This window comes from Pseudopodoces humilis, chromosome 20, assembly GCF_049639895.1.
Source record: "Pseudopodoces humilis isolate 2021_Gansu_Grassland_sample_001 chromosome 20, ASM4963989v1, whole genome shotgun sequence".
Taxonomy (NCBI): Eukaryota; Metazoa; Chordata; class Aves; order Passeriformes; family Paridae; genus Pseudopodoces; species Pseudopodoces humilis.
Window position 1 is genome coordinate 2,708,690 of NC_142219.1, and position 12,195 is coordinate 2,720,884.

Below are 12,195 nucleotides of genomic sequence, written 5' to 3' on the forward strand. Positions count from 1 at the left end.
AGCTCTACCTGTGCCTGTGCCTTCCTTCCACCCTGTGCCAGGGGTACCCTGCTCTTCTCCCTGGCCTGGCAAGGGTCAGTGTGCAGCTGTTGGGAAAAACTATCTCCAGCTATTTGGCAGTGTGGGAGGGCTGGCAGGAGGATGTCCTGGGATCTGGGGATCTGAGACCCACTCCTAACACTGTGAGCCCTTTGGAAGCTTCTCAAATAAATGTCATTAAAGAACCTATTTTTCCTGTGGCCCAGCCACCAACAATTTCCTTCTTTCACCTAAAAAATGTAAAAAAGAAGAATACCATACAGTCAAAATGTAGTTTTGCCAGCTTTTATTTTAGTCCTGTTAACAAATATATTTAATGCAAAGACAAACCAGGAACTCTATAATTACCATACTGTCTGGATATAGAAACCAGCAGAAGATCTCATAGTTAGGTATCAAAGAAAGCAAAATTACTTTTTTTATATCGTGAAAAAAGACACTCTACTTCAGGCAGGAAAAACTATAAAAAACCCCACCAACCTATCTAGGAATCCAGTAAGCCAAAGGAGAACAGCAGGAGTTCTGGTCCCACAGAATTCTCTCTGTGCTGCTGATCTGTGACAGGGCCCAGGAGCTGCTCAACAGGAATGGTGACATGTGAGGGACACTCAGTCCTCACCTCCATCCCTGTGCCCCTGGCTCAGCCCTGGGGCACCTCGGAGGGCTGGGACAGCTGCACTCCAGGCCAGATGCAAGAACCTCTGGGCCATATCTACACCCATGGATAACCTTCAGCCCTGGGATGACCCTCTTTGGGTGTGTAATCCCTTTGGAATTGCACCGTGCAGACAAAACAGCTCAAAACTCCTCCCTTGGGAAAGCTTCAGCTGAGCTCCCTGTGCATTTTCACACCGGCAACTCAGAAAATATAAAGGAGGTAAATGTGCAAGAAAAAAACTTCTGTAAAAAACAGCAACAGCAAAAGATAAAGGAAAAAGCTCTGAATCCAAGTGATTGTTCTCCAGGCAATCAGCTGAGCCCGACTGTGCAAGGAAAGAATGACCAGGAGCATTGGGGCCAGGCCGACAGCGGCCCCGCTCCTGCTGCCACACTGGCTGGGTAAGGACAATAGGGACAACAGGGCCAAGCCAGGAGGGCCACAATTATACAACATCAAGTCACAGGCCCTGCAAAAATGTAACCTTATCGATAGAGAATGAGAGGCAGAGCAATTACGGGAGTTTTCTGTGACCCTGCAGAAGGATTTGTTTCCCTTTGATCTCCCTACAGATGCGTGCCATTCCTGGCCTCATCAAACACGGATTTACGAGCAGGTTCATCCCAGTGCAGCCCTCCCAACAACTTCCAACCATGGCACATTGTCACTGAAACAGTGGAGCAAAAGCTTCCAGAGGGGGTCTTTGCTCTCTCTGTTTATGCACCAAAACCAAACCATGTATAAAAATTGCAGAATTGATGAAAGCAACAGTATTTAACAAGAGTCCTCCTACTTCATGTGGGTATCATGAGGAAGAATTCATAACACAAGTCTATCTTTACCTCCTTCCTGAATGATCTGGCCAATGGCTGCTTGATTTTGTTGTTTCAGAAAACAATCTCTCTTACATTCCATTAATTGCTCGAAGTCCTGCCACATTTTCATTTGCTTCATATTCAGCCCGTGACTTTCCCGTACAACTTTCTGTTTCTCTCGTAGTTTCTGTTAAAAATACAGAAATATCAGATTTCTACACCACAGAAGTTGCTCACATAAGCAGCTTGGAATGACAGAGATTTTTGTATGCTATGGAAATATTGTTTTGTTCACACTGACAGCACTCCCTGCAAGTGCTAAAGGCATTAACACCTGGGACTAGGATCTTTGTATGGATTGACAACTATTTCCATGGTTTTTAACTGTTTAAATATTAGTCTTATCCATCTGAGAACTTATGCTAAAAATCTGACATCATTTCCATGCAGAGCTCTTGCAGTATCAAGGTGCAACTGGCAATGGATTCATATCATGATACTTTCACATGAAATCAATGTCTGACAATTAAACTCCATCCTGATTATTAACGGAGGCAGCCCAGACCTGTAAAAATCACTCAGACTGACTAAGAGAAGGAAATTAATAAAACCTGTTTGGTGTGACTTGCTAAGCCCAGCCTCGTCCCTGCTGATCTGAGCTTCAGACAAGATTAAAACTGGACAACTGCTTTTGTCTGACACCGTTGATCCCCTGGCCTTTAGCAGCAGTGATAAGGGTGACAGGCTCAGAATTTATTGTCTTCAACAGGTTGCTTTATATACAACAGAAAATCTGAGCTGGCACAGTTCCTTATGCCCCTGTTGCAGGGTCTTATCCAAATGGTTTTCAGGGAATGTGCTGTCACATTGAGCTGTCTGCCTATCCCTTACAGCAGCTCGTGCTATTCCCTGCAGGAAATCAAGCCCTGAGGAGGGAGCAGGATCCTTTTCCAGGGTATTAATTACCAATGCCAGCAGTGATGGAATTTTCTTTGTAGGCTGCACAATGCTTTTTACAGCCTTTGGGAATAAGCCCCACAGAAATACAAACTGTACAATGGCTGTACAAGGTAAAAGCCTCATTCTTACCTTCCCAAGGTTTTCTTGTTCAAGAATTATTCGTGTATACTGTTCTCTAAAAGAAACATAAAATGGTTTTATCATCATTTGCTTCTATGTAACGGGACAGAATAATCATGCAAACATAGAAAATTATGGAAGTATTGGGATGTTCATAAATGAGATAGAAGAGGAAATGTTTTTGTCATTGGACATTGAATCCCTTGATTCAATGATATGAAGGATTCAATGATATGAAGGATCAGATCTCTTTGTCTCAGCTGTACAGCTGGGAAAAGTGATACTGGCTGTCTCTTACATTTTTGAGGCAGGCATGGTCACTGTTCCTTCCAGCCTGAGGGCAGCAATGAGACCACGCAGATGAGATCCTGATCCTTTTTGTAATTAATTCATCCTGCTGACATGCCGAGGGGAGCCACAGCCTCATTCGTACTCACTCATCAGAGTTTACAGACCCACAGCCCTTAACTGCTGTGAGTCCAGTGTTGGAATGAGAGGGAAAGTCCAGGAATGAGGGATAATGGCATTTCAGCCCAGGCCTCACAAGTCCAGTGAGTGCAGTGGCAATGCTGCATGTTCCTCTCCCAGAAAACAGCCCTCACATTTTGGGGCCTAAGTACAGGCTGAAGTAAGCCCTGCCTGGCCACCTCTGTCTGTACCAAGTGGCCACATCAGCCCTGACAGTAAAATATGTAAACCGTAACAGCACTGTCCACAGACAGCACAGGGACTTTAGCTTTTCTGAAATGTGACAATAGGAAAAAAAACTGTGCACTGAGCCACTTGGAAAAAAAAAATCAATTATATTTTGTGTGTAATTATTCAATTTTTCTGGTGTGAGAGTCAGCTAGTGGAATTCAAAATAATCCAGCTCATTTAAAGAGCTTTCCAAAGTGCTTAGGGTAGAAGGCCTCTGAGTACAGAAATCTTAATTTCCAGAAAGAAATGCCAGGGCCTGAAGGTTTCCTGGAGTGTGAGAGCAGCTGTGTGGACCCAAAGCACCGTGTTCCCTTATTCCTTCCCTTTCTCCCAAGCACTCCAGGACTTTGACTGGAGCACTTGGGCCTGGGGCCAGCTGGTCCTGCCCCCACAGGAATGGAGCAGGATCACTTTAGGATCTCTTGCTCTTGGACAATTCCAGGCAGAACAGATCAGAGCTGTGCTGAGGCTGCTCCAGGTGCTGTGCTGTCCCACTGACCCCAGCACTCCTCACCCAACTGGAGGTGAGTCTGAAGCTGCTTCTTTGCCCTGGCACACAGCACATGTTCTCACACATTTGGCCTCCAGAACACCCTCTTTTTTTTTTTAAAGTAGAATTTTCAAAGTAATCATCAGAAGATTTTATGTCTTTCCTAGTAAGTTTTTCTTTACTATTTATAATGATGACTGGAAAGAATGTAACTTAATAACGTTGTTAAAAACCCCACAAATTTCTATTTTTAGAAAAGAAAATTAACTTTTCACATTCCTAACAAGTGACTCCACGGAACAGAGAGTTTATATTCAATAAAGAGGGTCTGAATTAAGACATTTTTTGTTCAATACGTTGTTAGGAAAGTGCAATTCTATTTATGGTTCATTTTTACTCCGTTTACATTCCAGCGCTTGCTGAAAAATACATTCAGGTTCTAAAGGGATGTCTAGAGAAAAATGTAATCGTCTCATTTTATATTTTGCTAAGACCTCTCTATTGAACTTTGCTGTAACTCATTGAAATGAGACAGCTCTGTGACCTCTTAGAAAGGTCAGGACTGCGGCTGGTGCCTGTGGGAGGATAATTTCCACAGTCGGGAAGTGAAACAGGGACAGCACAGAGGGGCAACAGCCTGTTCACATTCCCTCACAATACCTGGGATTGCATAGCTGGGCTCATACTCCATTCCAGCACTGGCCTCTGATGGCTGCTCCGTGTGATTCCTCACATCCTGGATGTTCAATTCCCAACTATTTGAGTTGGAGTGAACCAACCTGAGCTCCCACTCCCCGCTGTCTGACCCCGCTGCCCCAGCTGCTCCTCATCTTCATGAATATTCACATCGCCTCTAAGATTTGATCTGTTCAGCCTTCTGCTTAATTGTGCTGTTTCATCTTTCCTTCATTAGACAAATGTTTATTTCCTACAGCCTTTCATTATTTCATGAGATGGAACACAAGCCCTCTCAGCCTCCATCACCTTCTCTCTCCTCGTCCTTCTCTTCTCCCTCCCCAAAGTTCGTAGTTTTGATTCTTTGCTTACTCTTATTTTCCTACACTCTTTACTACAGTGTTTGAACATTGCCATGCCTCACATCCTTGCAGGAGGTCTCTGTGATGGATGTTACTCTGCTCCTTCCTTTCCTGCTGATCTCTGCCTCCTGTTCTAGAACACGGGGATGCAGCTCCACTGCTACCAGTGCAAGGGGCTTCAGGAAAAGTCTGATGGATTCTCCTGAGAGAATCCCTGGAGTTTTCTCACTGTTTGACACATTTCAATTTCACATTTCTATCAATGGCCATAAAACTGAGCAAACACAAATTTTAAAACTGTTTTGATAAATGTTTTTGTGACTGAGAAATACTGTGGTGGGAAAGCAAAGCCCACCTTGTAAAACTACTGACACCAGCTAGATTATTTTGTTGACACTAAGGATCTAAGATTTACTTTTCTGGAAAACAGAATTTCCATTTCATGCAATATTCTGAAACTTCAAAAAACTAATTATGAAGAATAAACCTCGGGTATTTTGACACTTTCACCAGCTGGAAATTATAAATGTTTTGGATTTTCCTGATGCCTAATTTTGAAACAGTTTGTTGACTGTTGCCTGAACTTTGTTTTAGCTTTTACGGTGTATTGGAAGATTAAACATACACAAAATTTTCAACAGCATACTTTTACAAAAATATTTAGTTAAGTTACACTTAGTTAAATGTAAAAAATCTCTATCACATGGTAACATTTAGACTTCTTAGCACAGATAGTGAATCCGAAATATCTCATTCTCAGAAAACATTTCCATCTTTGGCAGGAAAAATTTCTATTTAAAATAGAAAACTACACCAAAAATAATCAGCAGCTCAATTTATAGTATTTCCTGTTTCTCTCCCTGTCAGTCAAAGGCAAGGGGTCCTGAAAAGAGTCATGGGATGAAGAAAGTGGCTTTTTTACTGGAGTCAATGAAACTGAGGGTGAGGATGGAGGTTCATGGGATGGTGCAGAAGCATCCTCAGAGTGTGGAGCTGCCAGTTAAAGCCTGTCCTGGGCTGAGAATCTCCAATGGGAAGTGCAAATCTCCTGTATGTCTGACAGAACTTGTACATTTAAAGCAGTATAGGCTGGAATCTGAGATGCTTATTTTTAGATTACTATAGTGCTTCTAAATTTATCAGGTGAACTCTTCCAGCCCAGATGCCAATGAGAAAATTCCTGACTTCAGCCTCAGTTTGTGAATCTCCTTCAAGTCACCCCAAGAGGAGAGAATCCTCCCAAGGGGAGCGCCCTGCCCCACTCACCGAACCGCCCTGCGCCGCTCCTGCGGGTCTGGGGACACGTAGGCCTTCATCTCCTCCTTGGCACGCCGCAGCTGGATCTCCAGGCTCTGAAAAGAAATATATCATTTAAATATATGGATGATATATCATTTAAATATATGGATGGGTGTAGGTATTATAATGGCCATTTTGAACAATTTGTGCTCTCACCCTTTTCATGCAGTTAATGTAACGGTAGTTGCTCTCTTCCTGGGCACACTCCTCAAGAAGCCCTTTCACTTCCTGTAGGAAAAGAGTAAAATTCCAAAGGACATGGTGACTGCAAGTTCCCAGGAGATGCCCTGTGTTGCCATATAAACCATGAGAGTTAATAATAATCCTGAATGGATAATTTCTCAAATGTTTATACAATTTGGGCTTCTCACAAGTCTCTTTTAAAGAGTGAAAGACAACTGAGTGGTTTTAGATTTGCAGTTTCAGTCACAGTCAGAGATGCAAAATGGCTGTTAACAGGTTTTTATTAATGCCTGACTTCTAAGAGACACTTCAGCAGTGCTGCCAAGACTCCTGTTCCTCAGCACATCTGAAGTGCCAGGCACAGCTGTGAAAAAGCATTTCCTGTAACACATCTGCAAAGTGCATGCTAGAAGCTACAGACATGCTGACAGTATGTTAATCACCAATCAATAATTATATGGAGGAGTCTGGAGATAGTGGCTTGCTCCCATCTCTAAATGGTCCATTCCCAAAAAACCTCATGATCCCAATGGAATTCCTGTACACATTCCAGGCTGCACAGCAATTGCAGCTCTGTCACTGTGTGATTTTCAGACCATCAGCTGGAAAACTGAATTCTACAGTTCAGCTCATGTCCAGCTCAGTCAGTGGATGTGATTGTCACCACGTGGTAGAAAATGACTAAGAGTTGTCTGCCAAGAAGAAATGCCTCGATCGCTGCTGCAAAATAGTTCCTTTGGTAGGTCCATTTCATACCAGGTCCATCCAGTATGAAGGACCCTACACAGGAACCTTTAGAGCAGGAAAATAACTGTCTATATATCCACCCACACTACTCCCTCTTTATCTTGCAGTATATTCTTTTGAGGGTGAGGACTTGAGAAACCAAGCCCAGTCAAAATTCACAGGAGTGATGGAGTGAGACAAAGCAGGAATACAAGCCAGTTCCATTTAATGAAGTCTCCTCACCACCAGTTTCAGTCATTAATTATCCATTAAATTTGTTGCTAATGCAGTGAAACTGCTAACTGCATGTAAAGACTTGTCTTGATCAATTAATCTTTATTTTATGGTCAAATTCTTCCCCAACAGAAACTGTCCAGGGCAGCAGGATTCCTGGCAGATCCCTGCTGATCAGAGCTGGATGAAACACCCTGAGTCCATGTGTTGTAGTTCGGGACCTGTGTGACTGCACCTACCCCACACAGCAGCTTCAGGCATGACCTGTGGGTCACACTGACTCTCTCACTGGATTTGTACTTTCCACATCCTGAGGGAGGGCATGGAAACTGTACCACAGCATTTCTCCACCTGCAGGAGCCAGCCCCACCTCACCTGCTCCAGCTCCGAGCGATTGGTCTCCAAGCCGGCTGCACAGCTGTCATACTGGATTTTCTTCTCATCACATTCTTGAGTTAATTCCTTGGTGAAAAGAGCAAAAGTGAAACGTTTCTTTGACTGGCACGTGACACTCAGGCCCCTCACACACCAGCCCCAGCTCGTGGCACGCTCAGGGGTGTGAGCCTCGCTGGCTGTGGTTACACAGGGAAGCCACCAACCCCCTCCCATTCTGGGGATCAGAGAGAAGGAAACTCCCTCTGTACCCTGCCAGGGAAATGAGGCTGTGTTTGCAAGAAGAAAGAACAAATAATTATAAAAATAGACATTAAGAAAGGATCAATATAAGTGCTCCCTAGGAAAAGCCAGATTTCCAGTCGTGCACAATCAACCCCTTCGCTGGATTTCATCTGCTGACACTTTGAATGGAAGCATTAAAAGTAGGTTTTATGGAAATTTCATTGACAGATAAATGCATCAGTTTATTTAATTCCATGGTAATGAGCCAACTTATGGCAGCTGTAGAACCAAAAGACTTTTTTTCTTCCCAGCTCTCTATAAAATTTTGAGAACAAATGGACAAATTTGTCAGTGCCACAGACTAAAGCAGGAATTAGATCAATGTAGCCAACACTTGGATGAGAAGTTTTCTGCAATCCACTAAAAAGGACAGCTTTGGTTGGGATCACCAGTGCTGAGATACAGAAATAGCTTTGCAACTAATCTGAAACTAACCTTGCTTTGGGTTTGAACTATGACTTTTCACATTTTTCCCCTGATGTAGTGATTTTTAAAATTGCTATAAAGGACTGAATTTTGTGCCTGCACTGTCAGCTTTTACAAATCCCAACCTTTAGCACGTTGCCTTCTGCAAACGCTGTTGACACATTCTGCTATTTCCAGCTTTCCCTCAGAGTTGATCATGTCCTTGTAAAGCTCTTCAGAGATCTGTAAATTGGATTTTTTTGTGGGTTTGACTCGATTTATACAGACAGAGAGGAGTTTTTCTACAAACCTGGCAGTTCTGGCGCAGCTGCCTCAGCTCTTTGATGACAGGAGCAAGGCTTGCCTTCTTCTCTGCCACCATGGCGTTCAGTTTTTTCACCTGAGAAAGGGACAAAATAATATTCATTACCTTTAGGACCCTAATTGTACATTTACGTAATTAGGAATGTGAAAAAAAAGGGAAGTAAACCAAAACATGGAAAAAAAAAATGTCTGATGAAACCTTAATTATACAACTGAAGTTCAGGCCTAATTGAGAAAGGGAAAGAGCCCATCTGGGGGATGGCTCCCATTGTGGGATCATTGTGGGAGCAGTGGGATCATGCCCACAAATGAGGCAAATTCTGCTCCCATTGTTCCAACTGAGAACATCCCAAAGAAGTCCAGGGCACTGCCCATGTGCCAGACACCAAAGAGCTGAAGGAGTAGGGAAGATGAAGAGGATGCACAGAGGGGGCTCAGAGAAAGGAAGAAAGCCTTCAGAAAACAAATACACTTGCATAGGTTAAATAAAGCTTGAAAATGCTAAAACTGAGTTACTCTGATATATTTAGACTGAAAATTCAAAATGCATCCAGCTTTCTGTTATAGAGTAATTCTATTTCAGTGACACCTTTTCATTTTAAAAGTGCCCTAATGAGTTAAAAAGATGCTATTTTGTTATTTTTTGCTCTCTTATCATATTTTTAAATTAGAAATTCAAGTTCTTTCTTGCTTCTATGGCTATGTGGGCAGGTAAATTAAAACATGACAGTTCTAAGGGCAATTGAAAATCAGGCTATAAAGACAAGCTATTTAGCTCTGTAAGCATATCAAGTATCTTTTCAACAAATGTTTAACTCCAGTGATTTACAAACATTTTAGGAAAAGTCTCCATTACAGATTCAAACCATTCATCTCTTTCAAATAATGTGTCAAATAAGAATAAATAAGAAACCAAAAAAAGGTAAAAAATCAAAGACAAGAATATTTGATATCCTTAAAGTTTCTGAAGAGGAGAAAAGAAGGGTTTATCTGTAGGATTTTAAAGAAATGCACATTTTAGTAAACTTTGTCAAGATTATCTTTGCAGATGTATTTTTTAGAAATATTTATATATATATGTATAAACACATGTTAAAGGAAAATTATAAGCCCAAACAAAAGCATTAAATTGGGTTTTACATGCTGAGGAAATGCAATAGTTTAAGACAAAAATCACCATTTCAGACATGTTGTCTAATGTCTGCCCTTTCACTTCATCCATTTCACTCTTCACTGCAGAGACTCTTTCCAGCTCCTCCTGGGTGTAGCTGTATCCAGAGATTCCTTTCTTCTCCTCAATTGCTTGCTGCAGACACAAACAATAAATGCTGAATGTGAGTCCATTAACCAAGAAACAGCAAATTCCTTCTTGGAGCCAAATATTGTGAAGAAGTGAAAAGGGTAAGTACTGTAATTAATTTATTTTATTAATCAATTTATTATAATTAATCTAGCTTCTAGAAAAGTAGATTTTTATCTCATGCCTGAACAGCAGGACAATAAAAACCCTCTGTAAATACAATATTTGGTCATCCAGTGCTCAATGAAGTGAACAGAGAGTTTCCACAGAGTGAAGTGGGCTGGAGGTCAGGCTCTGAAGAAGTTTAATGTGTAAAATCTGTCTGCTTGATCAGAAGATGCAGCTAATTATTTTGGTAATGAGAATACAGGGATTGAAAGAAAATACCACAGAGTGTTCCTGCATTTGGGATGCTTACAGTTATCCAGAGCAGAAATCCTTCTGCTGCTGTTCTGGCTTAGGGAAGATTCATCCAGTTTTAACTTTAAACATATTTTCTTCTACATATCCTGGGGATAGAATGTTTCCTTCTTGCCTACTCTTTCTTTAAATACTATTCCTATATATTTTACAGCAGTAACTTGGATCCTATTTGCTGTTGGTCATTCTCTAAGCCCTGACTACATCTATGGATATCAAAAAGTAATTTAAGCATCCAGCCTTGCCCTAAGCAGCATTCGTACAGATTTACCAATGACTTTAAAAAGCAGGGTCAGGCCCCTCAGTCTAAAAGGAAGCTGCAGGCCAGTCCTGATGGACACGAAGTACAGCAGCCTCAGAGTCAACAGACAAAAATACCTTTTATACCCCAGTGGCTCCTTCAGCAAGGGCAGCAGGAGCTGAGGGTGATGCACATTAGAACGACCCCAGCAGCATCCCTGTGATGCTGAGGCTGTTCCCAGGGCAGGGGGAGCAGCACAAGCTCAGGTTACCAACTGCTGCTGAATGGCCTCGTGGCGCTGCCTCAGGAGCTCCTCAGTCCTCTGCAGGATCCCGTACTCGGCTGTGATTTCTGCGATTTCCAGGCGCTTCTTTTTGTAAAAGGTGTTCTTGCTCCGGAGCTTGCTCACGTACTGCTTGAACTGGGGGGACAGAGCAGCAACTCACTTCACTTACAGCAAAGCAGAGCCATACCACAGCATAAAATGTAATTATCCTCTTTGTCCTGCACATTGAAAATGCAGTGTTTAGAACAGAGGGCTGGAATGCAGGATTCCCAGGGTCTATTTATTTTCAGCTCTGTGTTCATTCACTGAGCAAGATCAAGGAAAGCAGCTCCACTGCTCTCTGTCCCAGCTCACTCATTTGCAGGACTGATATCACTCCCTTCTGCTCACCACCATCTGACAGCTGGAAAAGTAAATATTCCTTGCAAAACGTTATGGGAGTCATGGATAATAAAAACTTAATGCAAGAGTAATTTGCACTTGTAACAGAGCCCCAGCCCTGCACTGCACAGCCCCAGCTCTGCAGGCTAAAACATGGTCACAGACAGCAGCAAAATTGGAAGGGAAGAGGACATGGGAAAAGATTTTTTTTTTTTTTTAAATATTCTCAGTAGTTAAAAATTGTTCTCTTTCCTTGACTCCTGCAGACCTAGGTGGTATCACTGGCTAAGTTTTCAAACCCAGGAAAATAAAAGCAGAGTCCTTACACAGAAACAGAGAAATGCAGTATCTACTTCACTCAAAATCTAAATCAATGGAGAATTTATATTTTTCTTAAAGACTGAGTAAAATAATAAAAATCCTTACAGTTCAACAGCCTTAGGTAATTTACACAGAGACCCGTGTGTGTTCAATTTGTAACACGAGCACCAGGGGTTGAAACAAACAGGTAAGATTTTTCTGTGCTTTAACGTTTTCCATCTGTTGTGCAGTCTCAGCTCTTATTCTTGGATTTTACATGAGAGCTACGAGGTAAACGCCAGTCACAGCTCAAAAAATGCATTCAGATCCAGAGATGGAAAGCAAATAAAATTTATGAGAGTAAATGATGTAAGAACAGGCTTCAGAATGCTCCTGGATGAGGAGGCGTTCAGCATGTGCAGGGAGCACAGACCAGGCAGCCCCAGGAGGAAAATTAATCCCACTCCCACTGATACAGGTTTGAGCTTCAAACATAAAATAACTTAAATTTCAAAATTTACATTAATTTTTCTTTTTGAGAAATTATCTCTCTTCCTTCTATAGAATAAATCCAAACCCCCAATGTGACCACAGGCTAAG

At 42.1% G+C, this 12,195-nt stretch overlaps 1 protein-coding gene across 2 annotated transcripts in view; it reads right to left on the minus strand.

The window, feature by feature from the left end:
- Positions 1-324: 324 nt before the first annotated feature.
- The window catches only part of IFT81 (intraflagellar transport 81), a 37,132-nt gene continuing 25,261 nt past the window's right edge, over positions 325-12,195 (minus strand). For both annotated transcript variants that reach the window (XM_005524261.3, XM_088064962.1), the window contains 8 exons: positions 10,900-11,049; positions 9,845-9,973; positions 8,654-8,743; positions 7,636-7,722; positions 6,274-6,345; positions 6,085-6,170; positions 2,602-2,647; positions 325-1,699 (listed from right to left, as the gene is read on the minus strand). In XM_005524261.3, the coding sequence (XP_005524318.2) occupies positions 1,517-1,699; positions 2,602-2,647; positions 6,085-6,170; positions 6,274-6,345; positions 7,636-7,722; positions 8,654-8,743; positions 9,845-9,973; positions 10,900-11,049 (843 nt within the window). In that variant the 3' untranslated portion in view covers positions 325-1,516. The remainder of the gene's footprint in view (positions 1,700-2,601; positions 2,648-6,084; positions 6,171-6,273; positions 6,346-7,635; positions 7,723-8,653; positions 8,744-9,844; positions 9,974-10,899; positions 11,050-12,195) is intronic.